Source organism: Symsagittifera roscoffensis, chromosome 2 (assembly GCF_963678635.1).
Source record: "Symsagittifera roscoffensis chromosome 2, txSymRosc1.1, whole genome shotgun sequence".
NCBI classification, from domain to species: domain Eukaryota; kingdom Metazoa; phylum Xenacoelomorpha; order Acoela; family Convolutidae; genus Symsagittifera; species Symsagittifera roscoffensis.
In genome coordinates this window covers 45,232,686-45,253,027 of record NC_087063.1, presented here as the reverse complement: position 1 = coordinate 45,253,027, position 20,342 = coordinate 45,232,686, and the positions used below count along the sequence as shown (strand labels likewise).

General features: G+C 35.7%; 1 protein-coding gene across 1 annotated transcript in view; it reads left to right on the top strand.

Annotated features, from left to right (window-relative positions):
* Positions 1 to 12,190, top strand: part of LOC134839851 (sodium-dependent lysophosphatidylcholine symporter 1-like) — a 220,051-nt gene extending 207,861 nt beyond the window's left edge. Inside the window, exons 4-9 of the mRNA XM_063855474.1 lie at positions 51 to 177; positions 252 to 330; positions 409 to 672; positions 752 to 999; positions 1,133 to 1,671; positions 11,463 to 12,190. Coding sequence (XP_063711544.1) covers positions 51 to 177; positions 252 to 330; positions 409 to 672; positions 752 to 999; positions 1,133 to 1,671; positions 11,463 to 11,664 — 1,459 coding nt within the window. The 3' untranslated portion in view covers positions 11,665 to 12,190. The remainder of the gene's footprint in view (positions 1 to 50; positions 178 to 251; positions 331 to 408; positions 673 to 751; positions 1,000 to 1,132; positions 1,672 to 11,462) is intronic.
* The last annotated feature ends 8,152 nt before the right edge of the window (positions 12,191 to 20,342 follow it).

Genomic DNA, 20,342 nt, shown 5'->3' with positions numbered 1-20,342 from the left:
TATTTGAAGTAATCGTGAAGTCGCTATAAAGATTTTTTATATTCTTTCAGGTGCGCAATCAATACTCCAGTGCTAGCAGTCTCATATTTTCTTCTTTGGATTGTGCCACCAGTTCCAGCTGTGCTCAAATTTGGCTACTACCTTATCATTTACATGGTGTTTCAGACGTCTGTTACTGTAAGTCCTTTATCTTTATAGAACTCTTTGCTGTGTAAACGTGCCTGTTGTTGATACATGTCAGCTCTTTTTAGTGCCTGAATGTTCCCTCGAATGTGATGATTATGTACATCACGAAAAATCACAAGGACAGAAATAGTGCAACAGCACTAAGTTGGTATACTTCTTTTCGAAATGCTATAGCGTACAAAACAAAGAATCTGAAAGTTATGCTATAACTTGGTATTTTAGAAATGACAATTGAGTTATTCTCCATTGTCGTGTCAGTCCTGGTACAGAATCTGACCATTCTCTTCTTGAGCGAGAGTGAAGCTGACGATTGCGGAAAGTCACAGAGTCTAGAATTAAATCATACTTCTTCAGTAGCTCCTGGATTCATAAGCGAGGATGTGCTTAATTCCTGGAAAAAGAGCTACTTGATCGCTGCTTCTATAATTACCGTTCTTATTGTAATAGCTCTTGTCTCCTTCGTTATGGGAAATGACGAGACAATCAGTAAGAATTTAATGAAATAATTCGATTATTTAAATTTGTTAGTTATAAATGTAGTTAAGTTGTGACGTTTTTCTTGTAGATTACGAGAGTTCGGAGACAAGACGACGACGCGCACACAGTATATCTGGCTCCGCGCAAGTCGAAATTAAGGAGTCATTCCGTAGCGCTTTCTGGCTCATTATCAACTACAAACCCTTCCAGATGCTCACAGCAGCCTACCTATTCCTGGCGCTTTCGCTCCAACTGATCCAGACCAACTTCGTGTTGTATTTGAAGATCGTATTCGGTCTCAAAGATGCATACTACTATCCTCTAATTTGTCTCTTGGCAAGTGACTATGCATTAACTTATTGAAGAATTTTCAATTTATGCGAAGAGATGAAAGTCGAATAATTTATTAGGTTAAATATCGTATAGATGTGCATTTCTTTATCAATTTACATTCAGGTCTTAATTTCAGGTCTCCGCGTTCTTATCAGTTCCAATTTGGCAATGCTCATTACGGTTTATGTCGAAACGACGAGCATTTGCCGTGGGAAATGTTGTTCTAATGATACCGATAGTGGCTATGTTCTTTCTGCCCGCAACCACCCTACTATGGCAGGCGTGTGTGTGGTGTGTGTTTGCAGGAGTTGGGGTAGCAAACGCCTACTTACTTCCCTGGTCTATGCTCCCAGACGTGATTGCAGATTACCATCACACTAGAGGTGCCAGGCACGATGGCTTATTCTACGGAGTGTTTGTGTTCTTTACCAAATTTGCAGTAGGTGTAGCACAAGGAATCAGCCAGTTGACCTTATTCTATGTAGGCTACAATAACGGAGCTTGTGAGCAGAACCTAAATGTGTCAACAGCCATCAGATATTTGATTGCACCTGTGCCCTGTTGTTTTACTGTAGTGTCGGTGTTTTTGTTGTTTTTCTACAAGCTCGAAGCCATACTGGAAAAAAGCAGTGAATCAGATGTGCAGAACCTACCAGATAACCAAATTTATCATGGGTATGTATTGCAGTTATCCAATTCCTTTACTGCTATCAGGAAACTTTTGCCACAGATACGATATTTTCATAAAATTCCATATAAAGTATTTTAAGACCACTGAAGACATCCGAGCTGCCTTTGTCTAAAGGCGAAACAAGTTGTTAATTAAACAGTGAGTCAAATCAGAGAAAAATGATTGGCATTTCATGTCTTCTCCATTTTTCAACTTGTCTTAACATGTGAATCATTTCTTCCCATTATTGTTGCGATCACTGAAAGTGGGGAGGAATCTTGTCTTCGGGTGCGTTTTAGCTTTGTTGTTTTCTTTTGGAAAGCGAGGACAACTTCGTGTTCAATAACTTTTAATAATTGTTAATAAATGTTCTGATGAAGGGAGTGAATTCCCGCAATAAGGTCGGGTGGTCCTATGTGTTTTCTTTTTAGGAAAAAGACTTACAAATTAATGCGGCTTAGAGAGGTCGCAATTGAAGAAGTCCGATATTTTAACGCATCTTATATATCAAATGAATCTTATATTTTTATAGAAGCAAAGCTTGTGTGATAGTATGAACTCCCTTTTTTTCCAAGCTTGTGTTCATTTTGAAAGTGTTCTTTTATTGCAGTATGTGCATAAGATCAATAACCAGTTATCAAGTATAGCCAATGCTAAGGATGTTTACTCACTATTAAAAATTGGACTTTAGCTTCAAGGTATCATGGATCTGTAGCGTAGAAGTAGGGAAGGAGACCTGCAACAAAATAAAAGGCTTCGAGGGTTGGATGTTTTTAATGAACTTTTCGTATACTAGTTAAAATGCATTCGCCCTATAAATTGAGGCATGTTAGTTGGTAATATTCTTTTTTCAAATTGACTGGTACTCCTAATGCGCCATAATTAGCGTGCGCCAGTTAAGAAATTATGTAGGCTCAAAGTTTCACCCGTTCAATTTTTCCCAGAAGCGTTATGGGTCATAATTTTGCCTGTGTATGCGAAGTGAACTTCGCCTGTGTAAGAGTTGGAAATTAGTTTTTGTAGGATTTCAAATTGTTTGGTACATTTTTGAGACGTATTCGAATTTTTTTTACTAATCCGAGGCCTTTTTCTACTTTTTCTTATTGCACTTTAAAGAGCTGCTTTTTTTGTGGTGTTCTTGCTAGTGTTAAAATTGTCAAGGGCCCGTGAGGCAGATGTGAGGACAGGACTCTAAATCTTTCGGCCGTAGAGTCAAATCCGCCACTTCAGAATATTTAATTTTCAAGGCTTATTTTTAGCTTTTCCTTTTAGTTTTTTATAGAGCTGCATTTTTGTCATTTTCTTGCTAGCGTTTGTGAAGTGCAGCTTTGCCTGTGTAAAAGGATGGAAAACTACTATCGAACAAAAAAAGTAGAGGGCACGAAAATTGTGCATTACCCTTAGTTTCAAAAATGGACTTCTAGTTTCTGAATGCCCAGATGAAACAAATTTTTACTGATTGATTCAGTTTGCTCTAATATTAAAAACAAAAAAGTAGCAATCATAAAAAAATTCATAAAATTTAAAAAGCTAAGGCTTGATATATTTTTTTCTACTGAACTTGAAAATGTTTAAAATTTTTCGATCCACTTTTTTGTTTTCTCTGGTCGTTCAACTATCTGTTAGCTACGTTTTAGTTTTTTCTTTCGTTGTTGAAAATGCTGCTTTAGTAATTATTACTGTCGAGTTGTCCTAGACGTTCGCTCAGATCATCTCATCACACCCTGGTTGAAAACAAAACGACTCATTTTAAAAATTTGTTTTTCAAATTGAGTCTTTTTTTTATTGTTGTGGTTGGAACTTTTTTGGGTAATTGTACAGCAACCGGCTGTCCTTGTTCTGAATTTTTTTCATTTACGCTACTTTTTGTCTCATTTGTGAATATAATAGGCAAGCAGAGCGTTGCATAACATGCGGCGCAAATTGTCAAATTTTAAAATGGCTACACAAGCGAAGCTTCGAAAGCATGGTTTATTAAGCATTAATGAGCCAAGTGAATTTTGACTGATCCAAGTCGTGCAATTTTTGAGACAGCTTTTTTTACACAAGCAAAGCTTTTGTGATATAACGAACTCATTTTTTTTCCAACCTAAGTCGCAAATGTTTGTGCTCTTTTTGAAAGTGCTTTTTTATTGCAGTATATGCATAAGATCAATAATCAGCGATTAAGTACAGCAAATGCTAAGGATATTAACACACACCATTGTATTACAAATAGCAATTTAGCTTAAAGGTGTCATGGTTCTGTAGCGTAGAGGTAGGGAATGAGACCAGCAGCAAAAAAAGTGGGTTCGAACCTCAGCAGGGTCGCATGTTTTAAATGAAATTTTGCGAATACTTGTTTGAAGTTTGATTATAATAGTTAAAATGCGTCTTCTCTATAAATTGAGGCATGTAAGTTGGTCAGTTTCTGTTAAAATTGACTGGTACTTCTAATGCGTCATAATTGGCTTGTGTCACTTTGCAATTATGTAGACTCATAATTTGCGTGCGTTTTTAAGAAATTTTGAAGACTCAAAGTTTTACTCATTCAGTTTTTCCCAGTAGCGTTGTCGGTCATATTTTTGCTTGTGTATGCGAAGTGCAACTTCGTCTCTGTGTTGAAATCCTATATAATAAATGAATGCCGGAATGCGCTATGGACGCAATGTTTAACTGAACGCAATGTTTTAGCTTTGTCGAATGTAACGGTTAGAAAAATTTTTAGGCTTAACTTTTAAGCGAAGGCCAAGAATATTCTAGAACTTTCAAAATTTTTGACAAAAATTCAGTTCTATAGACAAGATGAACTCAATTCATTTTCAAGGCTAGACAGTACCTCCATTTTGCCGAAGTTTTGGCTTTTCAGATTGATTTCATTCTGAATTGAACCAACTAAAAACAGCAACCTCCTTGAAGAAAAACTAGCTTTTTGCTAACCGATCTGCGCTATGAAAAATCTTGAAATAAATTAAAGTTCAATCTTCTCACTAACTTGCTTAGAAAACGTGAAATTTCTTGCCAGTCGATTTGCTCTATGAAACAACTTAGTTCTAAGTTTTATTGCATGAGTAGCATAATATTTCAAGCTATTTCATAGACCGAATCGTTTTGCAAAAAATCTTAAATTTCATATTTCATTGAGCAAAACTTTTTGAAACCTTTTCTCAGCAAGTTATTCGCAAACCGATTTGGCGTTTGAAATAACTTGAAATATTTGAAAGTTTCAGAGCTTTAATAGCTTGTTTCGAACAAATTGAGCTGTTCGCAAAACGATTCGGTCTATGAAATAGTTTGAAATAATTTAAAGATTCATAGCTGAAAAAGCTTGCTTAGAAAAATTTGTGGTTAAGAAACATATTGAAAAGTTTCGAAATTCATAGCTTCAATAGCTTGCCTTAGAAAATCAAAATTTTTGCAAACCCATTAGATCTATGAATTAACCTGAATTGTTTCGAAGTTTCATAGCTTCAATAGCTAGCTTAGAGATGCTTAAATTTTTTGCGAACTGATTTGCTCCAGAAAAAACCTTGAAATATTCTAAAATTTTCTTGCTTGAATAGCTTCCATAGGATTTTTTTTGCAAAAATATTCGCTCTATACATAAACTAGAAATAGTTGGAAATTTCATGGCTTCAATAAAATGCTCAGAAAAACCTAAACATTTTGCGAACCGAATCGTTCTATTATTTCTAAGTTTCATCGCTGGAATGGCTAAAAAAACTCCTTACTTTTGCGAACTGATTCGATCTATGAGATAACTTGAAATACTTAGCTTTCTGCCACTTTTTGCAACATGATTCGGTCTTAAAAACAACTTGGATTATTTCAAGGCTTCATAGTTTGAATTTTTAGCGAACCGATATGATCTGTAAATCAAATTGAAATATTTCAAAGCTTCATAGTTTGAGTGTTTTGTTTATGAAAAACATGATTTTTTTGCAAACCGATTCGGTCGATGTAAAAACAAGAAGTTTTTGAAAAATTCATAGCTTGACTAGCTTCATTCATAAAATTTTAATTTTCACAAAACTTTTTGGTCTAAAAAACAACTTGAACTATTTCAAATTTTCATAGCTTGAAACAACTCGAAATTGTTCAAAGTTTGATTGTTTGAAGGTTGAATATAATAGTTAAAATGCGTCTGCTCTATAAATTGAGGCATGTAAGTTGGTCAGTTTTCGTTAAAATTGACTGGTACTTCTTATGCATCATAATTAGCTTGTGTCACTAAGCAATTATGTAGACTCATAATTGGCGTGCGTTTTTTAAGAAATTTTGTTGACTCAAAGTTTTACTCATTCAGTTTTTCCCAGTAGCGTTGTCGGTCATATTTTTGCTTGTGTATGCGAAGTGCAACTTCGTCTCTGTGTTGAAATCCTATATAATAAATGAATGCCGGAATGCGCTATGGACGCAATGTTTAACTGAACGCAATGTTTTAGCTTTGTCGAATGTAACGGTCAGAAAATTTTTTAGGCTTAACTTTTAAGCGAAGGCCAAGAATATTGTAGAACTTTCAAAATTTTTGACAAAAAATCAGTTCTATAGACAAGATGAACTCAATTCATTTTCAAGGCTAGACAGTACCTCCATTTTGCCGAAGTTTTGGCTTTTCAGATTGATTTCATTCTGAATTGAACCAACTAAAAACAGCAACCTCCTTGAAGAAAAACTAGCTTTTTGCTAACCGATCTGCGCTATGAAAAATCTTGAAATAAATTAAAGTTCAATCTTCTCAATAACTTGCTTAGAAAACGTGAAATTTCTTGCCAGTCGATTTGCTCTATGAAACAACTTATTTCAAAGTTTTATTGCATGAGTAGCATAATATTTCAAGCTATTTCATAGACCGAATCGTTTTGCAAAAAATCTTAAATTTCATATTTCATTGAGCAAAACTTTTTGAAACCTTTTCAGAGCAAGTTATTCGCAAACCGATTTGGCGTTTGAAATAACTTGAAATATTTAAAAGTTTCAGAGCTTTAATAGCTTGATTCGAACAAATTAAGCTGTTCGCAAAACGATTCGGTCTATGAAATAGTTTGAAATAATTTAAAGATTCATAACTGAAAAAGCTTGCCTAGAAAAATTTGTGGTTAAGAAACAAATTGAAAAATTTTGAAATTTCATAGCTTCAATAGCTTGCCTTAGAAAATCAAAACTTTTTCAAACACATTTGAATTATGAATTAACCTGACTTGTTTCGAAGTTTCATAGCTTCAATAGCTAGCTTAGGAATGCTTAAATTGTTTGCGAACTGATTTGCTCCAGAAAAAAACCTTGAAATTATCTAAAGTTTTCTTGCTTGAATAGCTTTCATAGGATTTTTGTTTGCAAAAATATTCGCTCTATATATAAACTAGAAATAATTGGAAATTTCATGGCTTCAATAAATTGCTCAGAAAAACTTAAACATTTTGCGAACCGAATCGTTCTATTATTTCTAAGTTTCATAGCTGGAATGGCTAAAAAAAGCTCCTTACTTTCGCGAACTGATTGGATCTATAAGATAACTTGAAATACTTAGCTTTCTGCCACTTTTTGCAACATGATTGGGTCTTAAAAACAACTTGGATTATTTCAAGGCTTCATAGTTTGAATTTTTAGCGAACCGATATGATCTGTAAATCAAATTGAAATATTTCAAAGCTTCATAGTTTGAGTGGTTTGTTTATGAAAAACATGATTTTTTTGCAAACTGATTCGGTCGATGTAAAATTAAGAAGTTTTTCAAAAATTCATAGCTTGACTAGCTTCATTCATAAAATTTTAATTTTCACAAAACTTCTTGGTCTAAGAAACAACTTGAACTATTTCAAGTTTTCATAGCTTGAAACAACTCGAAATTTTTCGAAGTTTGATTGTTTGAAGTTTGATTATAATAGTTAAAATGCGCCTGCACTATAAATTGAGGCATGTAAGTTGGTCAGTTTTTGTTTAAATTGACTGTTACTTCTAATGCATCATAATTGGCTTGTGTCACTTAGCAATTATATAGACTCATAATTGGCGTGCGTTTCTTAAGACATTTTGTAGACTCAAAGTTTTACTCATTCAGTTTTTCCCAGTAGCGTTGTCGGTCATATTTTTGCTTGTGTATGCGAAGTGCAACTTCGTCTCTGTGTTGAAATCCTATATAATAAATGAATGCCGGAATGCGCTATGGACGCAATGTTTAACTGAACGCAATGTTTTAGCTTTGTCGAATGTAACGGTCAGAAAATTTTTTAGGCTTAACTTTTAAGCGAAGGCCAAGAATATTGTAGAACTTTCAAAATTTTTGACAAAAAATCAGTTCTATAGACAAGATGAACTCAATTCATTCTCAAGGCTAGACAGTACCTCCATTTTGCCGAAGTTTTGGCTTTTCAGATTGATTTCATTCTGAATTGAACCAACTAAAAACAGCAACCTCCTTGAAGAAAAACTAGCTTTTTGCTAACCGATCTGCGCTATGAAAAATCTTGAAATAAATTAAAGTTCAATTTTCTCAATAACTTGCTTAGAAAACGTGAAATTTCTTGCCAGTCGATTTGCTCTATGAAACAACTTATTTCAAAGTTTTATTGCATGAGTAGCATAATATTTCAAGCTATTTCATAGACCGAATCGTTTTGCAAAAAATCTTAAATTTCATATTTCATTGAGCAAAACTTTTTGAAACCTTTTCAGAGCAAGTTATTCGCAAACCGATTTGGCGTTTGAAATAACTTGAAATATTTAAAAGTTTCAGAGCTTTAATAGCTTGATTCGAACAAATTAAGCTGTTCGCAAAACGATTCGGTCTATGAAATAGTTTGAAATAATTTAAAGATTCATAACTGAAAAAGCTTGCTTAGAAAAATTTGTGGTTAAGAAACAAATTGAAAAATTTTGAAATTTCATAGCTTCAATAGCTTGCCTTAGAAAATCAAAACTTTTTCAAACACATTTGAATTATGAATTAACCTGACTTGTTTCGAAGTTTCATAGCTTCAATAGCTAGCTTAGGAATGCTTAAATTGTTTGCGAACTGATTTGCTCCAGAAAAAAACCTTGAAATTATCTAAAGTTTTCTTGCTTGAATAGCTTTCATAGGATTTTTGTTTGCAAAAATATTCGCTCTATATATAAACTAGAAATAATTGGAAATTTCATGGCTTCAATAAATTGCTCAGAAAAACTTAAACATTTTGCGAACCGAATCGTTCTATTATTTCTAAGTTTCATAGCTGGAATGGCTAAAAAAAGCTCCTTACTTTCGCGAACTGATTGGATCTATAAGATAACTTGAAATACTTAGCTTTCTGCCACTTTTTGCAACATGATTGGGTCTTAAAAACAACTTGGATTATTTCAAGGCTTCATAGTTTGAATTTTTAGCGAACCGATATGATCTGTAAATCAAATTGAAATATTTCAAAGCTTCATAGTTTGAGTGGTTTGTTTATGAAAAACATGATTTTTTTGCAAACTGATTCGGTCGATGTAAAATTAAGAAGTTTTTCAAAAATTCATAGCTTGACTAGCTTCATTCATAAAATTTTAATTTTCACAAAACTTCTTGGTCTAAGAAACAACTTGAACTATTTCAAGTTTTCATAGCTTGAAACAACTCGAAATTTTTCGAAGTTTGATTGTTTGAAGTTTGATTATAATAGTTAAAATGCGCCTGCACTATAAATTGAGGCATGTAAGTTGGTCAGTTTTTGTTTAAATTGACTGTTACTTCTAATGCATCATAATTGGCTTGTGTCACTTAGCAATTATATAGACTCATAATTGGCGTGCGTTTCTTAAGACATTTTGTAGACTCAAAGTTTTACTCATTCAGTTTTTCCCAGTAGCGTTGTCGGTCATATTTTTGCTTGTGTATGCGAAGTGCAACTTCGTCTCTGTGTTGAAATCCTATATAATAAATGAAAGTCGGAATGCGCTATGGACGTAATGTTTAACTGAACGCAATGGTTTAGCTTTGTCGAATGTAACGGTTAGAAAATTTTTTAGGCTTAACTTTTAAGAGAAGGCCAAGAATATTCTAGAACTTTCAAAATTTTTGACAAAAATTCAGTTCTGTAGACAAGATGAACTCAATTCATTTTCAAGGCTAGACAGTACCTCCATTTTGCCGAAATTTTGACTTTTCAGATTGATTTCATTCTGAATTGAACCGACTGAAAACAGCAACCTCCTTGAAGAAAAACTAGCTGTTTGCTAACCGATCTGCGCTATGAAAAATCTTGAATTAAATCAAAGTTCAATCGCCTCAATAACTTGCTTAGAGAACGTGAAATTTCTTGCCAGTCGATTTGTTCTATGAAACAACTTATTTCAAAGTTTTATTGCATGAATAGCATAATATTTCAAGCTATTTCATAGACCCAATCGTTTTGAAAAAAATCTTAATTTTCATATTTCATTGAGCAAAACTTTTTGAAATCTTTTCTCAGCAAGTTATGCTTTTGGCCTTTGAATTAATTTGAAATATTTAAAAGTTTGAGAGCTTTAATAGCTTGATTAGAACAAGTTAAGCTGTTCGCAAAATGATTCGGTCTATGAAATAGTTTGAAATAATTTAAAGATACATAGCTGAAAAAGCTTGCTTAGAAAAATTTGTGGTTAAGAAACATATTGAAAAGTTTCGAAATTCATAGCTTCAATAGCTTGCCTTAGAAAATCAAAATTTTTGCAAACCCATTAGATCTATGAATTAACCTGAATTGTTTCGAAGTTTCATAGCTTCAATAGCTAGCTTAGAAATGCTTCAATTTTTTGCGAACTGATTTGCTCCAGTAAAAACCTTGAAATGTTTTAAAATTTTCTTGCTTGAATAGCTTCCATAGGATTTTTTTTTGCAAAAATTTTCGCTCTATATATAAACTAGAAATAATTGGAAATTTCATGGCTTCAATGAATTTTTCAGAAAAACTTAAACATTTTGCGAACCGAATCGTTCCATTATTTCTAAGTTTCATAGCTGGAATGGCTAAAAAACTCCTTACTTTTGCGAACTGATTCGGTCTAGGAGATAACTTGAAATACTTAGCTTTCTGCCACTTTTTGCAACATGATTCGGTCTTAAAAACAACTTGGATTATTTCAAGGCTTCATAGTTTGAATTTGTAGCGAACCGATATGATCTGTAAATCAAATTGAAATATTTCAAAGCTTCATAGTTTGAGTGGTTTGCTTATGAAAAACATGATTTTTGTTGCAAACCGATTCGGTCTATGTAATAATAAGAAGTTTTTCAAAAATTCATAGCTTGACTAGCTTCATTCATAAAATCTTATTTTTCACAAAACTTTTTGGTCTAAGAAACAACTTGAAGTATTTCAAATTTTCATAGCTTGAAACAGCTCGAAATTTTTCAAAGTTTGATTGTTCGATTATTTCGCTTAGAAGAGTTTAATTTGACTCCAATAGAAAAACTTAAACTATTCGCAATCCGATTCCTTTCATGAAATAGCTCGAAATTTTGCCATGTTCCATCGCTTAAATAGTTTCAATAGAAATAATTAAACTTTTTGTCATCTGATTCGCTATATGAGTTAGAGAATATCTCAGAGTTTCATATCTGGAGTAGATTGCTCAGAAAGTTTTCGCGACCTCCAATTTGATTCATGAAAAAACTGTTTCATAAAACTGTTTCATAGCTTGAGCAGAACCACTAATTTTTGCGAGCTGATTAATCATTTGAGACAGGCTTGCTAGTATTGTCTATTTTTAAGTGTCTTGGAAAGATTGCTTATTCCTTGAATCCTAAGGGGCGTTCGGAACATTAAGTGATTTGCCCTGATACGAGAAGTCTGGTTTACTTTTTGTCTGAGTTTAGGAAAGAAGCTGAAAAATACCAAGAGTCTAGTAGCGAGGACAATCTTACGAAAATTCCCGTGGATATAGTTCATAACCCAACAGGGGACAAACAAGATGAAGTGTTTGTGCAGGCGAAACGTCCGTCTCTAAAAAGGACGAGGAAAGGCGACTCAGAACTCGGCGTCAAAGAAGGCTCTGTTTTTAATACTTCTAATGCGTAAGAGTCAGTGACTGACACTTTTTAAAATTAAATTCATATTGAAACTATGCTAAATACCAAGGGTAGAAAATATTTTAGTCAAACATCTCTTTGAAGGTTAATGAGCGGGTAATATTTTCTGCCGAAAGTCTTGAAGACTATCTTTTTGCACCTGGATTGAGTTCGCTTTTCCAGTATCATCATGGAATCTCTACTTTTCTCCTGAAGTTTGATCTCATTTCGATGTCTTAATTCTGTATTAATGCCTTGCTAGTTATTGATATTGATAGGTTTGTTATAAGTTACCATGCCAAATTTAGTTTAGTTTGACTCTGCTTGCAATAGTTACTATTTCATAACTTTTTGTGGTATTGCTCACTGATGTATTCAGCAATACTTCATCTGCCGCTTGCTCAATGGTCACAGAAATTTACTGGTGTCAATTTTTCAATTTTATTTAATGCTTCAAAAGTTGTATTGTATCTTGTTTCACACCCCACCCCACCCCCCCTCCCCCTATTGCAAAAGGGGTGAACTCGTTACAAGGTACAAAGGTAATCGTTGAATTAGTTCCTAATAGGGATGGAAACTTTTTACAAGGTAACTAGTGGAGGCGTACCGAGAGGGTGAAGGGAGGGGGGGGGGGGGGTTAGTTGACAAGATGCGACGTTTTGACTAGATTTGGTTGATTATATCTGTTAATTTATTCTGACAGTAGTACATTGTTGTACAGTAGTATGAATTTTGTTGAGTTTGCTTATGATTTTCTGAACTGAACTACCTGAATTGATCTGGAGGTTTTGTTGTACAGTGGTTGTATACTCTTGCTAGCCTTGTGTTCAAACCACAAACACATGGTTTCTTTACCAAGTGTGGTCGAATGATTTTAAGTAAATAGACAGAGGTCGCCTTATTGTAAGCACGTGATAGTGATGCGTATTTTCTGAAGCTGGATACGCACAAATAGCAGTATAAAAATAGCATGCTCTTTGCGATAACACGAACTGTGGAGACCGATCTTTTAGCAGACTATTTTTTAACATAAAAAGTCTATTAGCCGACCAAAGGAATGCAATTGACAAATCATTGATTGAAAGACGTAAAAAGACGCTCAGTCTTTGGTGGACCTTCCCTCGTCTTGGGTTCTGGCTCGCTAATTCTTAGTTTGCTACAGATCGGTCTGCTACAAAACTGGTCTGCTAAAATACTTAGCACCACCAACTTCTTTGGCGTATAATTGAGTAAACTAGATTTTAAAACGTCTAGTGTGCTCAAAGTATAAATAACCATTCTAGGAGAGAAATAAAACTATAATGTGCATTGCGACTGTTTTGCATTATCCGTTTTCCTTTAAATAAAACATGGGCATGCTTGAATAGTTCCATCCACACTAATTTCAAGCAAATACAGCAATTAAATAAATCAGTATGCCCCGGTCAATCGTTCAAAACTTTCTCGAACGTAATTAAACTGCCTTATTTACGGTAATTTATTCGATGCTCAGATTAACATCACTGGGGAAATTAATAGAACAATTTTAAGGGGGACCGATCTTTTCGCATAACAAATGAAAAATGAGTCTTTTAGCTGACCAATTGTTCTGAGCCGCTACAAGGTTGCTCTGCTAAAATCCCTAGCACCAGTTTTGAGGCTGTATATTCACATTAAGGAATCCCTCAATCACATTTGTACCTTTTTTCCACTGAAATCAAGGGCGAGCTTTAATGAGTGTATCGGGAAAGCTAAGATCGATGAATTTCAAAATAGCATGAAATTTTCTGACGATCAATCTAGAATTGTCATCAATAACTAAATCCTTCATTCCTTGAGTAAATTGATTGTGTAAACTGATCTCCTGGACTGATGATAAGACATTGCTTGACAAATTCTTTCCTGTATTTATTTCGTGTCAATTTCATTTTTAGTGTCAATTTCATAAATATTAATGAACGAAATTGGTATGAAAAATTACCGTACTCATCCATTTTTTTTATTTTGGATTAGTTTTATCGCGACGGGTAAATGAATCTTGAAATTCAGAGTGATTTTTGAAATTCAAAAATTCAGGAAATATTATTTTTGAATTTCGGAATATTAAAAATTCTCAATGCTAATTTTTAAGTTTTCCAGCAGTTCATTAACATTTTTCCGACTTTCTGTTGGCTATGTTTTAATTTGCGGTGGCTGTGTCAAACGCTACCAATTTAATTGATAAATTTATGTGACAAGAAAAATTTATATACAGATATTTTTGTATTGCACTTGATTTGGGAATACTTTCATGAAATTTGTTGGTTTAAAATTAAAATGATAGTAAATGTAATTGAATTGCAGATGTTAAATAAACGTTTTTTGAATCTTAGTTTCTAAAAAAAATTTCATTCAGTGAAAATGTAATAGCAAAGCTTGTGGCTAGACTAACATGTAGTTTCAGCCTAAGTTTTGTCTTCAAAGATACAACACAACAATAGCTTGAGAGATAGTTAAAGCGAGAAGAAAGATAGTGAAAGAAAGCATAAAATTCTGTTTTGAGCAGAGTTGGGCATAACACGAGGCAACTAGATCGATAAACAAGCCAAAAAAGCGGAAGTTTCACGAAATCTTGGAACTCAATTGCTCACACCATTATAAATTTTAAATATGGCTTTCTACAATGATCGAAATAGCTGAACCTTATAGATAAAAGTGCCTGCTGCGAGAACAGCCGATAAAAGTAAGCAGACAGGATATTCGAATTTTTATAAAGCAAGAAAAAAGTCCCCGCTGGAACTCGAACTCCTAGTCTTTCTTGTCCCGAGCATGGACGTTACCTCTAGTCTAAATGAGCAAAAGCATTCGTTAGTTTTGAATTTGTTATGAAGCACGTAATCTTTCACCAGCGGTTTATGTGAATAGGTCTCAACGGGGGAAAAAGTAGAGTACCCGGGTTACTATTCTGGAATAAATTTTCAATATTCGGGATGAGCGGTGGAAAGCTCCGAGCGAACTTAGGCATAGAAAAACCTTCGTTTCTCTATCGGCAATTGGGGTCATTCACATTCTAACTCCTCCAGCTTACTAGCAAAAATTATAACTCAACCCATAAGTGTCAGTTTTTCGAAACTAGTTTATCTATGCTGGTTGTAAATTAACAGTATATCGTTTTTTTTTCGTTATTTGGTCTAAAGGTTTCAGCTTTAATTATATTTATTGAAAGGCCTCTTTTTGAGTCGCTTGAGGAGCAAAGATGTGACTTACTATTTTTTTTTCAAGTTTCAATGAAATCTTTTTTGGAAAAACTTGTCTAAAACACCAAACAAAAATTAATCTCTAGTTTATTTGCAAAATTTAACATTCAGCTTGTAACCAGGTCTCTTAAAAAAACTACCCTATAGAATTTTGAAACTCAGTAGAATCAACAAAGAAATTGGTTCAGACAACACGCGACTGAACAATTTAAATTACAACTATTCAAACATCCTAGTTTCAACTAGAAGTGCCGGTTGCTGCGCAAGTAGCTCAAGGTTCTGACCAGTTAAAAATCTAAAATGAACAACACAGGTAGTTTTTAAAAACCAAAATAAAACAAAAATTTTATTTGGAGACAAAATTATTTTTCCTCGTATTGAAAAATAATTTTTGAACAATTAACGCGGGAGATATACTACCTAAAGAGAGAAAGAAGGAATAAATTTCTCCGGTCAATCATAACATAAATTGAGCAATTCATCGTTGATAATCATCAGAAATGAGACTCGGAGAGGATAGACAACGGGGCCATATGGACCACAAACGCCTACCCTAGCTATGTATGTGGTTCCTTAACTATAAGAAGTAAGAGAATTTTGAAAGAATCCTCAAACTTATATGTTCAAAAATACGCGCTTTTGAGAGATGTAGTTTTTGCATTAGAAACGGAACCCTAAACTGCAACCCCGTTAGCAGGCAATCACGGGTACGTAATTATTTCAATTTACGGAAATTTCGTAAAATCATCCATATCTGGACGGTCAATTTTTGACTTAAATCGGAACACTCAACTAAATCTTCGTTAGCAGGCAACGGCGGGTAAGAAAGAAATTGAATTTAAATTTATTTTGAATTTTTCTTTCAAACTTTGTAAAATCCATCGTATCTCGTTAACTATATATATTCGGCTCTTAATGGAAATCTCCATGCATCCGCAGACCGACAACAGTTTTTTGCCATAATGATTTTCAAAGAATAAGAAAATTTTTATGTCAGAAGACTAAGCCAATATATATTAAACGGCAACCCTTTTATCCAAATGAATGAAAATTAAAGAAAAACTACAAGCATGTCAAACCGGAGTTGGTTAACTTAAAACCAACATTCAATGAGAAAAACTAAAAATTGCGAACAGACTTAATGTTCAGACATGCTCAAAATATGTCGTTGGTTTCCAAAAAGTAAAACTTATAGATAAAAAATTGATAAAGTTTTGTTAGACAAGACTTTAATTAAAAACGCAATCGCCAACGTATTGATGCCAACCGCTAGCCTAGAAAAACCGTTGCATACATGAAAGAAAAATTTGTGTTCAAGTCGAGAAAAGAAAAAAAAACGAGTTTATGGAAAACTTTTAGTTCAAATAATTTGCAACTTAATGCAACACATAACGACAAAAATGAAACGCAGATAATTCAAAAACAAACAATTCGAATGCAAACCTTCATTGTGGTGATCTAAATGAAAATTCGAATGCAAACCTTCATTGTGGTGATCTAAATGAAAATTTGATCGTTAATTTTTGTTGTTGCGGTTGCTCAATTAACCATGCAAAAAGGAAAGTTCAGACAAATAAATTTTGCTTCCAAAATTAAATAGCTAATTGTTCTTTAATAATAAAAATGTGAAATAAATTAGTTGCAAGTATTGAAGTAAACAGTGAAAAATATTTTGGACAATTTATCATAAACAAAAGCTTTTGATGCTTCTAATCGCACCCACAGATGTCTTAACGCTTTAAAAATGGCGTGAAATTAGAAAAAAGATAACTAAGTTAAGCCAATTAATTGTTTCGACCTCATAACTTCAAAGGGGATTTTGCATCTTATTTGTTAAACTTTCGCGCACTAACAGGTATCAAAAAGTTGGGTCGACTGGTACATCATTTTCAAATTTGACATGCTAGAAGAAATCAAAGAAAGGACTGGACAAGAAATTGAGAAATCATCTTCTGAAGGCGTAAATTAGCCAGTAGCTTGGCCAGTAGTTTTAGAGGGGTTCTTGCTGAGCAAGCATCTTCGCAAACAATGTAAAAATTTGAACTCTATTACGACTAATTGAACTAATTAAAACAAATTTTGTATCTATACTCAACCTTTCAAACCTAATTGTTACATCAAAAAAATGACCTGGCATCAACCCTGAAAAAAATGACATCAAAAATTTACTTCAGTATCATGTCAAATATAAATTTATTTTTATTCCGACTTTCGAAGAAATATGCTCGGGTTGGTTATTTTTCTCCAGACATTTTTGACTTTCAACTAGCATTTTTTTGACCAAATGTTTTGTATACCACCAAAAATTATTTTTTTCCTAAGCTCAATTTCAAAAAAGTTTTCACCTGTGATCATTTTTTGTAAAGTTTTATTTATAAGGGCTTAAAAGATGCCGAGTGGGAAAATTAAGTAAACAATTGACAAATAACTTGTAGTATTAACAAGTAAGCGGAAACTTAGTCCATAATATAGACCATTGGAAGTTGAATTTGGTGTTTATAATATTTTGTGATTTGCAAAAAGATAGCTTTTAAGTTTTATACTACTTTGGGGGATGGTTTCCCGAAACAAAAACATTTAATTATTGTTTTTTTTTGAAAATGACCAATTGTTTTTAAAGCAAATCTTACCCCATAGACCTCAAAAGATTGTGCAGTTTATGAGGTAAGGTTCAGAGCATCGCACTGATACGGGGTAAGGTTCAGAGCATCGGGGTAAGCATACGGGGTAAGGTTCAGTGGTAAGCATACGGATAAAAGCGTTCAGGTATAAGCATACGGGTAAGGTTCAGGGGTAAGCTTACGGGGTAAGGTTCAGGGGTAAGCTTACGGGGTAAGGTTCAGGTGTAAGCATGCGGGTAAAGTTAAGGGGTAAGCATACGGGATAAGATTCAGGGGGTAAGCGTTCAGGTGTAAGCATACGGGTAAAAGCGTTTAGGTGTAAGCATACGGGGTAAGGTTCAGGGGCAAGCATACGGGGTAAGGTTCAGGGGTAAGCATACGGGGTAAAGTTCAGGGGTAAGCGTTCAGGTGTAAGCGTACGGGTAAAGTTCAGGGGTAAGCATACGGGGTAAGGTTCAGGGGTAAGCGTTCAGGGTTGACCATACGCGTAAAAGCGTTCAGGTGTAAATATACTGGGTAAAGTTCAGGCGTAAGCATACGGGTAAGGTTCAGGGGTAAGCATACGGGGTAAGGTTCAGGCGTAAGCGTTCAGGTGTAAGCATACGCGGAAGGTTCAGGGGTAAGCATACGGGGTAAGGTTCAGGGGTAAGCATACGGGGTAAGGTTCAGGTAAAAGCATACGGGGTAAGGTTCAGGGGTAAGCATACGGGGTAAGCTTCAGGGGTAAGCGTTCATGTCTAAGCATACGCGTAAGGTTTAGAGGTAAGCATACGGGGTAAGGTCCAGGGGTAAGCGTTCAGTTGTAAGCATACGGGTAAGGTTCAGAGGTAAGCATGCGGGGTAAGGTTCAGGGGTAAGCGTTCAGGTGTAAGCAAACGGGTAATGCTCAGGGGTAAGGTTCAGGGTTAAGCGTTCAGGTGTAAGCAAACGGTTAAGGTTCAGGGGTAAGCATACGGGGTAAGGTTCAGGGGTAAGTATACGGGGTAAGGTTCAGGGGTAAGTATATGGGTAAGGTTCAGGGGTAAGCGTTCATGTCTAAGCATACGCGTAAGGTTCAGAGGTAAGCATGCGGGGTAAGGTTCAGGGGTAAGCGTTCAGGTGTAAGCAAACGGGTAAGGCTCAGGGGTAAGCATACGGGGTAAGGTTCAGGGTTAAGCGTTCAGGTGTAAGCAAACGGATAAGGTGCTGGGGTAAGCATACGGGGTAAGGTTCAGGGGTAAGCGTTCAAGTGTAAGCATACGGGTAAGTTTCAGGTGTAAGCAAACGGTTAAGGTTCAGGGGTAAGCATACGGGGTAAGGTTCAGGGGTAAGTATACGGGGTAAGGTTCAGGGGTAAGTATACGGGGTAAGGTTCAGGGGTAAGCGTTCATGTCTAAGCATACGCGTAAGGTTCAGAGGTAAGCATGCGGGGTAAGGTTCAGGGGTAAGCGTTCAGGTGTAAGCAAACGGGTAAGGCTCAGGGGTAAGCATACGGGGTAAGGTTCAGGGTTAAGCGTTCAGGTGTAAGCAAACGGATAAGGTGCTGGGGTAAGCATACGGGGTAAGGTTCAGGGGTAAGCGTTCAAGTGTAAGCATACGGGTAAGTTTCAGGGGTAAGCATACGGGGTAAGGTTCAGCGATAAGCGTTCAGGTGTAAGCATACGCGGAAGGTTCAGGGGTAAGCATACGGGGTAAGGTTCAGGGGTAAGCATACGGGGTAAGGTTCAGGTAAAAGCATACGGGGTAAGGTTCAGGGGTAAGCATACGGGGTAAGCTTCAGGGGTAAGCGTTCATGTCTAAGCATACGCGTAAGGTTTAGAGGTAAGCATACGGGGTAAGGTCCAGGGGTAAGCGTTCAGTTGTAAGCATACGGGTAAGGTTCAGAGGTAAGCATGCGGGGTAAGGTTCAGGGGTAAGCGTTCAGGTGTAAGCAAACGGGTAATGCTCAGGGGTAAGGTTCAGGGTTAAGCGTTCAGGTGTAAGCAAACGGTTAAGGTTCAGGGGTAAGCATACGGGGTAAGGTTCAGGGGTAAGTATACGGGGTAAGGTTCAGGGGTAAGTATATGGGTAAGGTTCAGGGGTAAGCGTTCATGTCTAAGCATACGCGTAAGGTTCAGAGGTAAGCATGCGGGGTAAGGTTCAGGGGTAAGCGTTCAGGTGTAAGCAAACGGATAAGGTGCTGGGGTAAGCATACGGGGTAAGGTTCAGGGGTAAGCGTTCAAGTGTAAGCATACGGGTAAGTTTCAGGTGTAAGCAAACGGTTAAGGTTCAGGGGTAAGCATACGGGGTAAGGTTCAGGGGTAAGTATACGGGGTAAGGTTCAGGGGTAAGTATACGGGGTAAGGTTCAGGGGTAAGCGTTCATGTCTAAGCATACGCGTAAGGTTCAGAGGTAAGCATGCGGGGTAAGGTTCAGGGGTAAGCGTTCAGGTGTAAGCAAACGGGTAAGGCTCAGGGGTAAGCATACGGGGTAAGGTTCAGGGTTAAGCGTTCAGGTGTAAGCAAACGGATAAGGTGCTGGGGTAAGCATACGGGGTAAGGTTCAGGGGTAAGCGTTCAAGTGTAAGCATACGGGTAAGTTTCAGGTAAGGTATGCATACGGGGTAAGGTTCAGCGATAAGCGTTCAGGTGTAAACATATGGGTAATTCAGGGGTAAGCATACGGGGTAAGGTTCAGCGATAAGCGTTCAGGTGTAAACATATGGGTAAGGTTCAGGGGTAAGCATACGGGGTAAGGTTCAGGGGTAAGGTTTAGATCATCGCGCTGATAAGAGCAGTTGTTTACTCTGGCAATTAACAAGTGTTATCAAACCGGAATAAAGACTTTTTATGAAACAATAATTCGATTCGCAGAATCACTTGAATCTGCCTAAC